At 42.1% G+C, this 18,865-nt stretch overlaps 1 protein-coding gene and 1 pseudogene across 1 annotated transcript; both read left to right on the plus strand.

Annotated features, from left to right (window-relative positions):
• Positions 1–3,802: 3,802 nt before the first annotated feature.
• On the plus strand, positions 3,803–4,331 carry LOC102018117 (annotated as a pseudogene).
• A 6,373-nt stretch (positions 4,332–10,704) lies between these two features.
• Positions 10,705–17,986, plus strand: Tmem155 (transmembrane protein 155). Its single transcript, XM_013515253.1, is given in 6 exon segments — positions 10,705–10,765; positions 11,870–12,374; positions 13,139–13,260; positions 14,261–14,330; positions 16,538–16,630; positions 16,632–17,986. Coding segments are annotated over 6 exon segments (933 nt in total). The 3' UTR covers positions 16,714–17,986.
• The last annotated feature ends 879 nt before the right edge of the window (positions 17,987–18,865 follow it).

Genomic DNA, 18,865 nt, shown 5'->3' on the forward strand with positions numbered 1-18,865 from the left:
TTCAAGGTGCATTCACTTTCCTGCAAATGACACAAGCTTAAAATATCCCATGGTTTCTCTTGTATGAGAAACCCAAAGTATAAGCAACTGAAAGGACAAGATAAATGACAGGAGACAGGCATCAAGGAGAGAGCTCTTTTGCAAATGAGAAAGGGATGAAGAAATGAAAGGAGGAGGGTGGGGTGGGGAAGGGGGAATAAAAAGAAGTGTTATATGCATGTACAAACTCCCCATAGTGAATGTAGTCATTATGTCCTGCAAATATACACTAATAGCAATTTAAAAAAATAAAAAAGAATGTATCCACCTCAAACATTAAATTCTGCATGTACCAAAAGTTAAACAAGCAATGAAAGCAAAAGTAAACTCAGAAACAGGAGCTGGTGACTAACGAATGTGATTATGAAGGTAGGCAATGAAACACACAAGTGGTTTGGGTAATCACAAAAGTGCTCACAGGTCAGCACTAACACTGGTGTGAATATCCTGATTTGTGAAATAATAAGAGAACTTGTTAACCTTTCTCGAGCACTTGCTATGTTCTGGGCAATGTTACAAGCATGCTAGATCTACTAAGTCACTAATCCCCACAACCTGATGATGAGGATAATGTTCCCACCTCTGTGTTACAGATGAGGCCACTGAGTCACAGAGAGTTGAGGTTACAGGCAAGTTTGGAGCAAAGCCAAGGAATTAATGTAGGCATCTTGACTCGAGAGTCCAGGGACTTAGTTACCCCACTTTAATAAAAAACGATGTTTAATATTATATGCTTTTTGAACATACTAATATTCCAGATTGGTAAATGTTATATTTTGACAAAGTTGTATTTTCAGTGATAAGTTTAAACAATTTATGTATTTCCTTTGGAAAAATTATAGAGAAAGATTGTCTTCCTTTAACAGTTCACTGAAAAAAAAAACTAGTATTATTTTTATCCCTTATATATTTTCCTAACTGGAGAGTACAATTTTGACATCATTGCAAGGCTTATTTCACAATATAATTTCATAGTATTAAAACAATCACAGTGTGTTGAATAGTTTTAGGTACACGCTTCCATTATGCATGAATTATTTTACAAACAGGATTATCAATATTTTATCACAGAGTGGTGGCCAAAATAATTATACCTTCTATTTGTATTGAAAATGAGAGCAAATGTTGTCATATTATTTCCATGACAGACTAAATACATTTACTAGAAATGTATAAATACCAAATAACATGAAATACTCCAGCTTTATGTTAAATATTACTGTAAAGTTAAAGAAGATATAAAATAGCAGATTGCCAACTGCTAATACTCTGTGGTATTTAAAAAGGAATCGGTAAGAGGAGGTAAAATTTGTGTTCAAAATTATTGAAAAGTAATAAAACCTTTTTTGATGTGATGAAGACACAGAAAGCTTCATTCATAAGCCTGTATAATTAAGTTTTGTTTAATCCTAAAAGAAGCTGAAATCTCCATGTACTTAAACTGTGTGTGAAGACCCGTGCTTGGCAGACTGGCTTGCAGATCTTGTTAACACACTTTTCTCACATCCTTTCTTCCTACTTGGAAGTGACTTGGGCTGGATTAGGGAGGTTGCAGAGGTATGTGTAGCAGCTAGTAGAATTTGCTTGTGGGCAAGGTCCACTTTATTTAAAAGAGAACTTGATAAACCTACAGGTAGCAGCTGGCTCAGGTTAGTGCTCAGCTTTCTTGTATGGAAAGAAAGGCAGAGTAGAGCCAGGCATGGTGGCGCATGCCTGTAATTCCAGTACTCAGGAGGCTGAGGCAGGAGGATTGTTGCGAGTTTGAGACAGCCTGGGCTACAAAGTGAGCTCAAGGGCAGCCTGAACTGCATAGTGAGACCTGGTCTCAAAAAGACCAAAAAAAAAAAAAAAAAAGAAAGGCAAAGCAAAAGAGGCAGAAAGAATACTTTTACTGGGGAAGAGAAGGTTAAGAGGAGAATCCTTTCAGATGCTGTCTGCATCAGGTGTGTTTGTTCCATGTGATCCTGGGTGATTTTCTCTCTTAGAGAGATGCCACGTTGCATACAAGCCTGTTTCATGGTCGGCACATAGTGAAGAAGTGGTTGATTTGGTGAGCAGCCGATATGTAGGTTAGACAGGAATAACTCCACTTACTTCTTAAAGTAAAAGGAATCATGTCCCACCTTGGGGTAGCAGTATGAAGTAATGTGCCAGAGGCCCTTCCTGGAGCAAGCTGCTCTGCTGAAAGACTTTCCAAGCCTACCCTGTCGTCACGGCAGCTGGGAGCTGTTCACCAGATAATCTCGCCTTCTACCACCCCGGTTTTGGCAGTGAGAATATGCCACTTGAATTTTGGGACCAGAGGGGATATGGAGATAATTATGTGCAAGCCCCTAATTTAGGGAACAGAAATATAGAGAAATTAAAGGCATGCCCAGTGTTGTACGGTGGAGGCTAGCCGGTAGTGTTTGGGTCTCTCAGGTTTCCAAGCACAATAGATGCTCTCTACACCACCAGAAAATTTGCAGAGGTTTGGAAGAGGAAAAATTGCACTGATAAATTTAACTAAGACGTCAGCAAAATGATGAAACTATGCCTAGTTGTTTTCCTCTTGCAAAAGACTTTTTTCCTCTGACAAAATATAGAGGATAGAAGAAAATAGAAGAACTGTAAAATATGTAGGTAGCAGGTGCTGAGTTTTGCATGAGTTGTGTGTTTTTCTTGTAGGTGAGAAATGGTTCAACCACAGCTGGGGTGGGTGGAGAAACATAATTCTTGTTGATGTATAGTGACAATCATAGACAACTATCTTAGCCATACAACGTATGAAGAGATCATGATTATGAGGGCCCATACACAAGAGGCAGATGGGTACCAGCTGACAAGGAAGATGTGCCACCCTGTTTTAATTATTGAGTTATTGCTATCATAGTATCATGTAATTCAACCAACAGTATCTCAGAGGGAGCAAAAAATCCTCAAGACGATACTAGTATTCGAATACCACTAGATTCACAAGCACCTTGAACGTTTTCTTTCTTACAGTGTTTCACAAATCATAAAGAAAATGATAGGACAATCTCTCCATTGCTTAATCAATAACTCATAGCTTTTTAATTCTTGAAAAAAATGAATTAAAATCTGCTACCTTTATGGTGTTGATCATCTTGGTGTTTAGGTGCTCTGATCCACCAAGCTAAAAAGAGTAAGCACATATGAGTGAAGTGCTAAAAAGAGCTGTTGCTTCTCTCCCAAGCCAGTGGCCTCTGCCTGGCCTGGAGTAATGATTCCAGTAGGGAAAGCTAGAAGATTCTGCTGATGGATTTGCAGTGGTTTCCAGACAGGTGATGGAAAAGTCAGAGGGAGACATCAGTGAGTAGGCATTTATTGGCTGGTTTAGGGTGGAGTTAGCAAAATTAATATGCAGATGTAATTCCAATTTGAGGCCTTATCTTTCAGTGAGCATTTCTGTTGTGGATGCCAGCTGGTATTCAAGAAAATGGGCTGTGTAATATGATGTATAGAGGCCAAGCCTATACCCTAGCCACTGTGGAATTGGCATATCTAAATATAGAAAAACCTGAACAAAAATATTGCTCACTTATACAAAACAGCATTATTGCTTTCTGTATAAGGCATATTAAAACTCTATGGAAAACATTTTTTAGCAGTATGTATATGCCTTCTTATAATCCACAGCCAAAGTAATTTATTGTAATGCTTTAGTTTACACGGTAGAGGCGTGACTATCTCTTGCATCGGTTGCTGCACCTACTTACACCCTGACCTCTTCTTTGGGTTCTCTTGGCCTGCAGTTCCTGCCATGCTGCTGGTCTGCTACAGGAAGATGGTCGTCCTCGAATACTGCTCCGCAGGGAAGACATCTTTGGTACATCAGTATGGAAGGTGAGTTTTGGGGAGGCTATGATCCTACAGTAGAGAATACTCACAGCAATAGTGGCTCCTGGCAAAGACGAGTTGCATCTGAATCTAGTGGACACAGCAGGGCAGGATGAGTACAGCATCGCTGGGACACATGGTTATGTGCTTGTGCGTCCTGTCACCTTTTTGTGCAGCTCCCAAGTCACTGGGGGTCTGTACCAAATGCTACAGAAAGGCGATGGGAAGACCCCGTTGCCGGTGGTGCTAGTCTGAAACAAGGCAGAGCTTCTCTAGACAGAGAGGTGCTGGAGGTCAGAGGAAAGAAACTAGCAGAGTCCTGGGGTGTAACATTTATGGGATCATCTGCTTAAGAAAATCAGCTGACTCAAAGCATCTTCACCAGCGTCATCCAGGTGATTGCCCATGTGAAGAATTCCTGCAGGCAAAAGCATTGATGCTATCTCATGTGAGCCCTTGGCCATGGGCTGACTGCCTCATTTTTACCCTTGGCACTAGTTAGGCTCCAGTGGGGGCAGACCCTCAACACTTCATGGATGTGGTTGCCAGTTGTGTCGTTGGCCCTTTGGGGACACAGTGTGGTACATATTGCACACATTCCCCAGGCTCCACTGGTCTGGGTGTCAATGTTTACAAAGAGACAGGGAAGACCCATGAGCACTGGACCCTATCCCTCTGATTTTGCTAAATGTATTCTGTTATAACCCATGGGGTTGTTGTTTGAGTCCTGAGCATTGTTTATCTGGGGCTCATTCTCCTGTGTATGTTTTGGGTGTTGGGTGGGTAAGGAGAGCTAGGGACTCCTGAAATAGAGCCAGCTCCCTGGGATGACAATGCATATATGCAAATAAAATGAGGAATCTTTAAAAAATAGATTATATGGTAGAGCTGCAGTTTCAATATAAAAGTATCTACAATGTGGTATAATACACACAGTGGAATGTGAGTTAGGGTTCTCCAAAGGAACAGAGCAAGTAGGCTCTCTATATACTTTCCATGCTCTGTGTGCACTGTCCCACTTAATCCTCCCTTATTCAGGTATTAGATGCCTTTATTATACTATCGGTTTGACAGATAAGGAAACTGAAGCTTTTCCATATATCAGTAGGGCACTTCTAGTAGTAAATAACTACAAGACTTAAACCAGAAATAACAAACAAATTTTTTACCCCAAATATGATGTAGGTAGGCAAGTCCTCAAATTGGTTGATTTGCTAGTCTACTAATGCTTGCAGGGATGCAAGTTCTTTCTGTTCTGCCATTTTCAAGTCAACTTTATCCAGTAGCTGGTTCCCCTTGAGGATATAAGCTGGCTGCCTGCAGAAACCAAGATGCCACATCTATGTATTTATTTATACACGGCATGCATGAGAAAGAACCCCTTCCCCTAGGTAGTTCCCATGAACCCTGTGGCAGATAGCGCCTGCTGTCTCTCAGCTCCATGGTCACCATTCTCTCCTCTCCTCTAGAGGGAGTTGAGGCTCTCCTGCTACTCAGCTTCCTGTTAGGTCTCACCCCTGGGCTCAGACAAGAGGTTGGAAGATGGGAGGAAGGAAGAGGATTTCTTTGTCTCCTGGCTTCTCCTGCTGCCTTGGAGAGTGGGGGGTGATTGCGAATGCTTTGACTCTGCTGGGGGATTCAAGTCCTTGGGAAGCACAGTGGATGCTTTGGGGCATTCCTGACACAGTACCCATGGTTGATGCCAGGTCCCCTTTGCTCCTCTAGCCCAGGGTGCTTTAATCTTGTGTGACCTCACCTCTGTTTTGCCCCTCCTATCTATTCAGCAGTCTGTGACTAATTGTATTAGTTGAATATTAATTTCCCCTTCTTTAGATACCTGGATTGGTTTTGTGCTCTTTTGGATGAGGACACTGACATATACTTGCATTAGATTAAGTCAGTTGAGGCCATATACTCCCTCCTGGACCAAAGAGTAAAAATCTTCATAGACCTTGAATGAATTTTAAATGATTCCAGATTTATTTCCCTGGTTTTTCTCTAAGTTGTGTGAGATGACAGGGAGAGGGGCAGATTACTGAATAAAGACAGGATTCCATGAATTAGGAGAAAAGAGGCGTGAGGTGCTAGGTGGGCAATCAAAGGTGTCCAATTTTCTCAGCTAGCCAGAGAATAAATCAAGATATATGTCCAAGTCCATGGCACTCTATCATATGGCACTTGACTGGGTAGATAGTCTGGAGCCAGGGCTGAGACCCAAGCCTGTCCATTGCCTGTCTATAGTGCCATCGAGGGATGTCCAGACATTTTTAGTCACCAGATCTGGGGCTAAAAGCTCTAGCTGTTAAATTGGCCAAATCTTACTAACTGGTGTTTCACTAAGGAAGTGAGCATTATAGGCAAAGTCTATTATTTTTTTTTTCTGATTCCTTTTCTTCTTGAGGCAGTCCAATTTTAGCCTTGTGTGTGTGCGTGTGTGGGTTCATGTGTGTGTGGGCCCATGACTCCTGATCATTATCAGCTCATATAAAAGCCTGAAGACATCCATTAATGGCAACATTTTTCACCACTGTCAATATTAAAGTTGCGCTGGATGAAGGATATATAGCTTGATAATGCTCAGATTCTTTATTGTGCTACATGATATAGTATTTTTTGTTTGTTTGTTTTGTTTTGTTTTTGTTTTTCTCCGGTACCAGGAACCGAACTCACGACCTTGCGCTTGCCAGGCAGGCGCTTTTGCCGCTGAGCTAAATCCCCAGCCCCTATGATATAGTATTGATCATGCCTAGAGTCAACCACAGTCATATTGACTTTTTCCAGTGTTCCTGCTAACTTACTAGAAAGAGCCTCTACATTAAAGAAATAATGTTTGGCTATAATTACAATCTGTCACCTAATACTTTTCTTTGTTAGTAATGGATAGAGTTGGTGCATCTTGTGTTATGTTTAAGATGTTCTAAACGGAGGACGGAATCTAAAGTATTTTTCATAGAACTATTCTTAGAGATGAATTCTGGATTTCAAAGGCTACCCACATAGGATAATCTCCCACGTATCCCTCAAATAAATTTCTTCCTTAGATTTCCCTTTTTCTCTCCCTACCTCCCTTCTTTCTCACTGGAATTCCTAAAGAGTTACATGAGCTGTAAGTAGCTTATCACGTAAATGTGACTTATTTCCTGAAGAGTATATTATTTTGCAAGCATTGCATAACCACTGAAGTTATTCTTTTAGGGATGGGGTATGGGAAGAAGGAAAGGTGGGGTGAGCATATCTATTGTTGGAATATTACAATGCATGTTGATTAATTACCTGTACATGATTCTAGCCAGTAAAATAATTCACTTTACTGCTCTCCAGTGGCAGTGAACATCCTCATAGATTTTCTAATTCTCAGCTAGAAGGGTGTAGTAATATAAAGAGTGTAAATAGGGGATGATTCCTAGAGGGCCCACTTGCCTCTTCTAGAAATGAACATGACGGTGTATCTAGGTCTGAGGCAGAAGCAACAGGAGTGAGGGTGTCAGAGAGACAAGGAGAGCATGGCTGGAATGTATCTGAGCCCTAAGGATCACCAGGACCATTGGGGCTGATTCAGGTCCTGACTGTCTAGGACAGTGTCCCAGGGCCTGGGAGCTTCCTTAGAGTACGGACTTGTGATGCTTATTGTTATGGCTTGTGTCTAGATGTCCCCCCTCAAAAGCTCATGCAGTCATAGGGTAGAGGTCAGCTTTTCAAATGTGGCTGAATCCAGAGTGTGTGATGTGGGGATTAAGGGTGTGCAGCTAAAATCAGTCCACTGATCAGTTTGGCATAGTTCTAGCTATGATTAAGTGTGTGAGTGCTACATCTGCCCTAGGGCAGGCAGTCTTCATACAATATAAGGGACAGAAGGAGGCATGTCCATCTTCTCCCCACCCACCATTGCTTTTGCTGTCTTCCACCACAAGCCAGCTGATAATGGGCTGAAACCTCTACAAACTGTCAGCTAAATAAACCTTGTACCCTTTAACTTTGGGTGTTGGATATTTTGTCTCAGCAATGGGAGAAAAGTAACTAAGACACTTGTCATGATAAAAAATACTCCCTTCCCATCACAGGGGCAGGTGGAGAGGAACAAAGCAAGTGAAGTGATGGGAACCCTGTCCACACCATAGCATCCACAGGCCAGGACCCAGGCAGCCCCTGTGTAGCATCCAGTTGTCTTGAGACCTGTGGAAGGAGACTGAGGGGTTGAGAGACGCGTGAAGCCTAGAGGGGTGGACAAGATGGACAAGGCATGCTGTTTTAAGTGGGAGCATGTGTGAGATCCACTCTGTGGGTAGTGGCATGAGATCATCATGGCACAGCTCCCCCACCTTATCAGTGCATTGTGATCTCTCTCTTTTTCTGGCATTGAACCCAGGGCCTTGAGCATTATTTTTTATTTTGAAACATTGTTTTGCTAAGTTGTCCAGGCTCAAAATTTTTATCCCCCTGCCTCAGCCTCCCAAGTAACTGAGATTACAGGTGTGTGCCAACATGCTTGTCTGTGCGGGGCCTCTTTCTATTTCCTGAAACTAGTCAAGTTCTTATCTATAGTTGGCATCCTGCCTGCCTTTTAAAGTGCTTGGACTATCTATCTTTCCATAGATTTTCATTTACGTTCATATTTAGAAGAAAGATTGTGTCTTATTTCTATAGAGTCATTTGTATAATGGAAACCAAACTTCAGAGCGTCTTAGGAGGTATACAAATATCACCAGAGGCTAAGATGGACTAGGAGTATCCAATAAATATAACGGTATTTTTTGTGGCAGCAATATTTTTTTAGACACAAATTCTATTGAGTGTAGAGATGAGGATTTATTAGTTAATATTTATAAATCCATTTAAGCTAGTGAGATAAATAAATAGGTAATGTGAATAGCTACAGTTAAGAAAGCTGAAGTGGGTTTGAGCTCAATGACATAAAACCTTCATCTGTTGGCCTCTTTGGTCAGCATTCTGCAGGTAAGAAGGAGCTGAGATGTCTGTAGGCAGAAAGTATATATCTCTTGAAATGGGTTTCTTTCTAGATAGATGCTCAAAAAAATATGGCATTGATTTGATGATCACACATAAGAAAAATGTGCTTTCCTTGTAAGGTAGAATAACAGGTGGGGTGGGAGGGCAGGCTCTGGAGCCACAGCCCCGGGCCGTTCCTGGTTCTGCCTTCAGCAGGTCACTTAACCTCTCTGCTTCACTTTCGTCCTTTGAAGGCTTGGCAATGTGCCCAAAGGCATCTGCCTTTTCTGCCAGACACCTTGGTGATTATGGTGCTTTTCTGTGCCAAGCGTATAAGAGTTGCTTTTTCATCAGTCAGCATCTCCACCTGTGAGCTTTCATTAACACTTAGCCTAGCCACCATCAGAAGGCAACTTCCTAGAAAACCAGAGGAATGCTATGGAATGGAAAGGAGCAGGAGGGCCGGGTTTGGGGAAGGGGTGGAGGTGGAGTGTGCTGTTGAGGTAGACAGGAACCAAGTCCATGTCACTTCTGGGGTCATTCTGGTGTTCAGAACAACGGGAATGCACCCAACCCCTCCACACAGTCCGGCCTGGTCTTCCACTTCCCCAGCTTCTGAGTCCTGGAATCGAGGGTGTTTGGCTGGGTTTCTGCAGTGGCTCTTCCTGCCCTCCTCCCCACGCTGTGTCAGGATGGGTGGAAGCTATATCCTATCCCCTTGGTTTCCATAATGGGAGGAGGCAACTGAAAGCAGGCACTGGGATCTGTCCTCTTGCCAAGATTACATAAAATGGAGAATTCCACCAGGAGGAACATGTGGTGCTTAGGGTGGAGGTGTGTGGATTCTGGAAAATCAGAAAAATCACACGTCTTTGTTAAACTTATATATGACTTCAAATTTTCCCTCTTGGCCCAGTGTGCAGCAGTGTGCTGGTTAATGTCTAATGACTGACTCTCTGGTCCTGATTTGTAGCACTTGTCTATTTTTCAGGGTAAAGGCTGTCAATCTGGCCAATCCCAAGCCACCAACATCATCACTGTCTGTAGCTGGAAAGAGATGTGCAGTAGCAGATAGCACCTCTACCATAAGCGCCAACAGACTAAACCACCTCAGGTGCATGGATAATGATGGATGAAGCAGTCAGGAAATGACTAGTTTTGATTATGTAATACCTTTATTGTTAACACAATTTGTCAATTTATATAATTTAATTTCTAATAATAGCTTTGTTTTAACAATTGACTTGAAAAATTTAATAACTAGTTCATGTGAGTTGTTATAAGTCAGCTCTAACATACTGCTGCCTATGAAGTGGATAGTATAATATTGAGAGAGAGAGAGAGAGAGAGAGAGATTCCATATACAGTAAGATGGTTAGAAGACATTGCTTGGCACACACAAGGCCCTGTGTTTCATCTTCAATCTATGTGAGAGGACTACTTGGAGAAAAGCCTTAGAAACTTTTAACAGTAGTCTCTAATATTGGAGACCCCATGATAATAGAATAATAGTAGTACCTGACATTTATATAATGAAACACTTCCTTAATTAACATCCCACTCACTGTTGACTTTTATAACCAATTCAAAGGAAAGGTAAACAAAGTAGGGTACAGCTCAGGGGACTGAGAGATGTAGAGAAAAAGTAACCATGAACAGATGGAGCCAAAAGTAGAATTAAGTCCTAGAGACTTCCAGTTCATAGCTCTTTCTATACCTTCCTGTCTCTTTGAATAACCTGCCACAACTGGAACAGACACTTATTATAGACTACCCATTACATAACCTGGTGTGTGCTAGACAGGCCTCACCTCCTGAACTCACGCCAGGGTCTCTCGAGTATCTTCACAAATAAAGAATGACATAAAAGTCAGATGCATGCCGTCAATGCTGGTACTCCGGGAGGCTCAAGCAGGAGGAACACAAGTTTCAGCCCAGAGTGAGCAACTTAGCAACCAAGTGAGACTCCCATCTCAAAAGGAAAGACAAGTCGTCTGGGGATGTAGCTCAAAGCAAAGGCCCTGGATTCAGTCTCCAGTACCACAAAACAAATGAATGGACAAGTTGGAGGTCCATGAAATGGAAATGATAACCTGCTGCCAGATTCTGAGACAGCCCCCAATAATCCTCATCCCCTGATGTGCTCATCTCTGGATTCCTGCCAGAGTCAGCCTGACCTGTGTGGCCAGTATGATATTGAGGAAATGTTGACATGTTACACCGGAAGCTAGTGGTAAGGAGCACTGCAGCTTTTGCCACTTCTGCCGGAAGCCAATGGCTGTGCAGTGAGCACCAGGTGGCCCTGTGTCCATGTGCCCTGTGGCCCCCACCAACCATTAGCTTCCCAGCCAGATGCCAGATCTGAGTGAGCACCTTGGAAGCAGACATCTCACCGTGACTCTTGAGAAACCGCAAGGCACAGTCACCGAACACAATGCTCCCACAAATTCTTGACTCCTAGAAACTTGAAGAAATAATCAGTTTACATTGTTTTAAGCCGCTAACTTTGGGACAGCTTGTCATGCAGTAGTAGATACACAGTTTCTTACGAAGCATAACCATATGGGCTAAACGCAGAGATGGCAGGAGCATCATGGAACACTTTGTGTGCCCCTTGCCTCCCTGTCTTTTCGTAAAAGAAACTAACTTCAGGTCATCATTTTACAGCTTTGTACAATAACTTTTGACATAGGTTTTGCTCTTCTTAAGGACCAGTTGCCCCCTTCCCCCCACTCCCGTGTGCACCCAGCCTGAGCCACCTGCAGCCCTGCAGAGCGCACCTGCAACCCTGCGGCTTGAACGGATCACTCAGGCACCGCGGTCTCCTAGGTCACCTCAGAGCCCTTCAGACTGCATCCCAAAGGCGCCTCTAATCCTTTAGCCTCTCTGGATCACGACATTTCCTACCTTTCCGGAACGCTGGGACAGGGGGAATAACGAAGGGAATTAATAAGCAAGCAAGGGGACTGGGGACCCTCTTGAATGAGTGGACCTCCTACGGTCACTTGCAGAGCACCAGCCCAGACTCCCGGGGGGATCTGAGCGGCGACCTCTCCCGTGTCCCCGCCCGCCGAAGTTCGCTCCTGGAGAAACCCGCTGGCGCCCTCAGAGCGCAGGGGAGGATCTCAGCGGAGCTCGGGCTCCGCGCAGCTCGGCGAGTCGGAGCCAGGATTCCGGCCGCTCCCGCCGCGGCAACTCGGGCTGGGAGAGGCGGAGCGCGGAGCCCGCGGCGCGGAAGGGAGCGGGAGGTGGCGCGCGCTGCGCCCCTCGCCCCGCGGTTGCAGCCGCCGCCGGACCTGGCGCCTCCAGCATGGAGTGGGAGCTCAACTTGCTGCTCTACCTGGCTCTCTTCTTCTTTCTGCTCTTCCTACTTTTCCTCCTGCTCTTCGTGGTCATCAAGCAGCTGAAGAACTCCGTGGCCAGCACGGCCGGGACGCTGCAGCCTGGGCGCCTCTCCCTGCACCGCGAGCCCTGGGGCTTCAACCACGAGCAGGCGGTGTGAACCTCGGTTCTTCCCGCTCCCAGGTGCGGGCTCGGCGGCGCCGGAGGTCGGTTCCAGCTGAGAGCGGCGGCGGAGGGGTGGGTGCGTCAGTCCTCCCTGGAGGCTCGGGGCTCGCGGCGCCCTAGCGTGCAATGGACCTCGAGTGTACTGGGTCTGGCCGGGTGCTGTGCGTTTCCCCAGGGAGCCTGGTCCGGGCCGAGGAGAGTTGGAGGAATGGAATGGCTTTGGGCACCGGCAACCCCTTCCTTCCAGACCAGTTGCATTTGTAGCCATGGGGTGGAAAATCCTATTATTTAGCTACATTAATCCAGCCACTTCCAAACTAAATCAACCTAAATAGTCAAATGATTGAGCTTTGGGTCGGGCAGTTGGAGGAAACAGGGCTCATTTGATGAAATGTTCCAAACGTTGCCTTAGTATCTGCACTTCGGAAGGGGGCAGATGGACTTGAACTGGCGGTGCTGGGGAGAGAGAATTCCTTCCTACCCTGGGTCTCTACTCGGATTCTAGCCTACAGGTGGCTGCCCTGGGTGGGTGTAGACCCAGACAGCAGAGCGCCAACATTAGTCAGTCCGCAGGTGCCTTTGGGTTGGCCAGTCTGTGACCTTTTTGGTGATGGCCTGCAGAGCCCTAGACATGATGTAGGGCAGTAGGAAAATGGACCAGCGAGCAGTCCTGTGGTGAGGTTCAATGGTTAGACCATTTACCAAAAGACTGAAGGGCAGAAGTAAACTCACCTGTGTGCGATAACCACTGGCAAGACAATGTTAGTTCAGGAAATAACGTCATTCTCCAGATGCTTTTTCCTAGATTTACGTCACCTGGAGAGGAGCTGCTGCTCTTAGCAGGTGCCCCAGCGACTACAGTTCCACTTACTGCCTGGAACCCTGCTAGAAGGCTGGGAGGATGGGAGATGGAAGCTCTCTGCATGTGTAAGTTGGAACTGTTCATGCTTGCATGTGGCCCTGGCCCTGAAACTAACCTTAACCTTAGTGGTTAAATTCCTGAAGATCCAGGGCCTCAGGAAGTGAAGGGTCAGGATGGGGGAAATGGCACCATGAAGGAAAAGGCTCTCTTCCCACTCACAACTGGCAAGCTTCTACGGGAACCAAAAAGCCAAACTGATTTCTCATTCACTGAAAGAATCAAGGTCTAGGTAGAGGATTATGGAAATGAGAAAGAGATGTAAGAGTGCTTGTAATTTTCATAATCATCCTGCTCTTTTAGAAAACAGTGCGGGGGTTTTTGGAGTGACATAGGTGATACAGATGTAATTTGTCTTCAATAAAAGCAAATTTGGGTTTAGTAATGTTAGGGTGAACAAGCTATCTATATCATGACTATATTATTGAGAATATTCATTTTAGACACAAAGGAAGGCCATGTACAGAGGCTAAAACCCATGAAATACTAAATTTTGCCTGAGTTGATAAAACTAAAGAGAAGTGGAAGAAATTATTCTTTGCCTTGGTACTTCAAGGCAAAGAAAAAATAGATCCACTTTAGTGAGTAATTATGGGGAAAGTTTTTGGCCTGCAACATGCAGATGATTTCTCACATTTTTTTATTTCACTTTGTCAAAATAAACATGTTTTTAAATGAACTAAACGGTTTCTTTTAACTTAATGTCATGATCAGATTCTCACCTCTATCTCATCAGACTTACTTTGAATTTCCAGTTGGAATTCTGCAGTGCATCTGTACTGTGCTTTGAATAATAGTTCTCTAATTGGTTGATATCTCTGCAGTGGCATTTAGTTATTGGGTTGTGTGGTTAATATGAGCACTGGAGATGAATGTGGGAGTAATTAGCAATTATGGCTGTTTATAAGGCTAGAAAACAATCATTTCATACTTTATAAATAGTCAGAATGCAAATAATTTTGACCACCTGCTTGGCTTTTTGATTTTGTAATCCTTTAATCTTCCTAGCAGTCTCACTGATGTCCTGCAGCTTAACCTGCCTCAAGTTTTCCTTGCAGGAGATCATAGAGAACTCTGGGTGAGTAGTTTTTTGTTATCTCGATGTAAGCCAACCTCTCTGTGGGCTCTGTCGACACAGCCTCCTAAGAAAGGAGATCTTGCCTTTCTATCTTGTGTCCCATGCCATTTTATAACATCTGTGTAAACTAGCTGATTCATTACTAAGTTCTTGTTTATTCAGCAGAAATGAATACTTATTCCTATTATCCCAGTTTGCTTGGAGTTTGGCCCTAACAGTTGGGAACTGAAATTCTTTACATTTTCCCTCAAAACTTGTTGCTGTTGGTCTCCTCCCTTGCCCTTGCTTTGTCAGAGACTCTGCTTTTTGAAAGGTTTGACACCTGTATATGAATTACCTTTTCTTATTCTTTTATTCAACCTTCATTTTTCCATGGACAGCTAAGACTGATCTCCTGAAGCAGAGCTATGTTTGAACTCACATTTTTGGCTATCTATATAAATGCTTGGCCTAGATTTAGTGCTCTGACATCCATCATGGTCTAGGTCCCAAATGTCTATGTATTGGATACTCCAGCCCCTGACGACATTTTAGTTCTGACAATCGCTATGTCAAGTCTTACTTTTAGGGTAAATATGAATTAGGTATTAAAGGATTTGAAAAGTAAGGCATATTTAAGATAACTGCTCATTTCATAAATGTGACTTAATTATAAAATATTCCTGTTTTATTTTCAATAAAAGGTTCTTAGCATTAGAAGTTGAACTGAGTTTCTTACACTGAGAGGAAATGAGCCAAAATTCTGTAATTCAGTATTAATATTTTATTTCGATTATTCTTGTTTCATTGTTGTTTCTAAATTGCAGCTGTTCAAAACAACTTCAGATCTTCTTAAGACAATCTTGACCATTTCCTTAATTTCCAAACTTGTAAGTGCAACAGATCTATAGTTCCACTTGGAAAGATACCATTTTGAGTTGAATGGGAATGACATCACACACACACCTGCAAAATCCGAAGTGTTTAATAAAGTAGATTCATATGCCTGAACTTCAATTTTAGGGCACAGCTGTAGATGCAGGGCTGATGCCATCTGGTGTGACTCCACAGAATGAGAGATAAAATTTACCCAGAGTGTGCCATGCACTCACTGGCTTTTCTGGGAATGACAAGGTGCCAGGATTTGTTTTTGGTTCACTTGCAGGGGTGGAAACTTGGAACTAGGTAAGTAAAAAATACGCAATACCCTATTTTTAACGTGACATTCTATGTTCTCAATTTTGTCTATAGTTTCAAAATAAGTGCACTGGAGTTAAATTTTAAATGATTCAAATTTTAAGCATTGTAAATGGTTAAACCATTTAGGATACCGGGAAATATTTATTTTTACTATGTCATACTTCTAATCTAGGGACTTTCAGGATATTGAAGAGACCAATATAGTACATAGAAAGTATCTGCAGAGTTCTGTATTTTGTTTTTAATTTTGTAGCTTGTCTGAGGTACTTATGCTTATTTAAGCTAAATCCACAATTATGATCATTAGATGCCATTGTCAGGTGTCTACATCATACACAAGGGCAAGTTAAGAGTTGAGTTACACATCTTTGATATAGACTTTGTTTTTGTTTGAATCAGTGAAATGAATTCTTTAACTCTCCATTTCTTATTTTGTCTATACAAAAGAAAGGAATAGATCAATGCTGATCTGATTATGAATATGAGTATCTTATCATGCAGGAATACAGTAACCTGGATATTCAGAGGCAGGCAGACACCTGTGTTTGGAAAGTAATCAGAACATAATAGGAGCTCAGAAATGCTTCCTGGATGGATTAAACTTAAAAAAGTCCTCTTATTTTCTTGAATAGCAGCTACTTTATTTAATGAACCTGGTTGTTTCTGCTATTCTTGGTCTTACTGACAGATCCTTAAGCCATGCATGGACTCATATCTTCACGCTCAACCTTTGTTTTATTGGTAAAATTATATGAAGTTACTTGAGCTTTTGAGTTGGGAAAATTCTTTAGGTCAGATTTATTTTTTTTTTAACTCGTAGTTGGAAATCTCACTTTCTCCTTGAGACTCAAGGTGAATCATTATCTTGCTAACAGAATAGGAAGTTATTAAACATTTATTTCACCGAATTAGAGGTTTGTTCTTTTCTCAGGTAACTCACATTTGACGTGAACCGGTGATAGGTAACTGCTAGAATTTGTTCAGCAGTTCACAATTGTCGAGCTCTAACCCTCAGCTTTCCCTTCTAGGTTCCAAGATGGTTTCTGCAGCTCCCCACAACAAGAAGGAAGACATGCAGAGGGAAAGCAGAGCCTTCCAGTTCGAATGCACTTCCTTTTAAAGATTTCTCAGCAGCCCAACTTTTACTTACATTTTATTGGCTGAAACTGTGTCACTGGCTGCTACTATCTGCAAGATTGCTTGAGCAATGTAGATTTTGTAGCTTTCAACCAAAATCTAAGTTTTCTTGGTAGGAGGGATTATGGTAGATCTTCAGTGAACAACTAGTGGTCTATGCGCTGGTTATAAAATACAGTTGTACAAGAGCATAATATGTAAAACAGATCAACACAGTAGCTTCCTCACTGGCAAAACAAGCAACACTGCTCAGCTCTGAGTAAGCAGGTTTTCTCATGCCAGGTTTTCTCATGAAACACTTGTCAGCACTGACCCCTCTGCCATTCCCTGCCTCAGGATTCCCTAGAGCAGGACCCTCAAGACCTGCATATTTTCTTGATGGACATGATCTTTATATGGAGGTTGAGTATAGGATAAAGAATGTTCTACTTTTCTGCTTCTTCATGTGCATCATTTATCTCCTCAATTTTCCTGGCATTTAGATTTGGTGGAATCTAGAGTGTGTATTTGATCCTTGTAAATGACCCTCACTTTCATACACAAAGTGAGGCAACCTTACTTCCTTCTGCAACCAATCTAGGAATATCCTGGGAAAAGAATTGCCTCTCAAAGCTGCTTGCACAAGCAGCCTACACTCTGGCTAAGCAAGGGGAGAAGAAACACTTCCCACATCCAGGGCTGTCCAAAAGAACTTTCTGTGATGAGAGAAATGTTCTATATCTGCAGTGTCCAATATGGCAACCAGTAGTAAACACTTAAAATGTGTCTAGTATGACTGAGGAAGTAAAATGTAGGTTTTATTGAATTTTAATTATTTTTATTTTAAATAGCTACATCGTGCTAGTGGCTATTGTACTGGACAGTGCAGTCTACACCTTTCTTTTTATTGTGTTATAGAACTTGTGGGAGAGATATGGGCCAGTCGTGTTCTTGTGTCCCATGGTCTTCATTATTCTACCTTACCATTGAACTTGTCTCAGAGTAAAAGTAGCAATGGTACTTTAGAGCTAAACTCAAGATGCTAACTTGACATCTATACATTGCACATTTTCCTATAACAAATAGAATGGTCTTCTGGGAATAGGTCTTGTGCCTGATTGTAGTGATACTTATTAATACAAAACATGGCAGTGCTGGTCCACTAACCTGCTTTGTGACTGTTTGTGTTCCTAGTCAGAGTGATTTAGCAGAAACTATTTTGTTTTAGTCATGCAGTTTATTCTGTGTTACTTTATTTTTGTAATATTATGACTGCTAAATGATTATTCTGTGGATGTTTTTCAAAATATGTCAGTGGTTTATTTTTTTAAAGAGACTGTGAAATAAATTATTATATGCAACTCAGTTTTTTGTGTGATTTCTTTTGGTGGAGGTGAATTATTATTACCCATACTTTGTTAAGAGTTAATTGAGGTCAGGTTAATACAAACAAATTTTAATTTTTATATCAGATTATATTTTTAAAGTTTACATGTCACTTAATCTTATCTTTTAAAGAATTAAATGATTCTCCATTATGTTTAAAGTCTGAGTAAAATGTAGGAGTTGTAGTGGTATTGGATTACTTCTTTTTTGTTCCAGATAACATTGTTTTTCTTCTCTGAACATGAATTGGACTTTATTTCTCTACAAGTTCCCTGTGTTGGGTTGTTTATCTTTTATTAAGTTATACAAACTCTTGATATCTACCAGACACATTCCTTAAGCATATATATTTTGCAATATTTTTACTCAGTTTGTGGATAGCCTACTCATTATCTTAACTATACTTCTAAAAGATGTGTTTTTAATTTTGAAGTTTAATTTATCCACTTTTTTCCTTTATGTTTATTATATTCTGTGTCCTACACCCTATTCTGTGCTAAATCTATTCTGTGCTTTCTTCTAAGCTAGAGGTATGATTTTTTTTTTTCTTTGAGACAGGGTCTCTCTATGCAGTTTGGCCTGGTCTTGAGCTCAGTTTGTAGCCCAGGCTGGTCTCAAACTTGCAATGATCTTCTTGCCTCAGCCTTCTGTGCTGGCATTCCAGCTATGTGCCACCACGCCCACCTACAAGTATGATTTTAATGTTTACTAGATATGTTTCATCTTGAATTAATTTTTGTGTATGGTGTGAGGTGAAGAATTTCTTTTTCATATAAATAAACCAATTATCTCTTTTTTCTTTACTTCTTTTCCCCATTTGTTGAAAAGGCTTTTCTTTTCTCCTGGGTTACTTT

This window comes from Chinchilla lanigera, unplaced genomic scaffold (assembly GCF_000276665.1).
Source record: "Chinchilla lanigera isolate Chin_1 unplaced genomic scaffold, ChiLan1.0 scaffold00027, whole genome shotgun sequence".
NCBI classification, from domain to species: domain Eukaryota; kingdom Metazoa; phylum Chordata; class Mammalia; order Rodentia; family Chinchillidae; genus Chinchilla; species Chinchilla lanigera.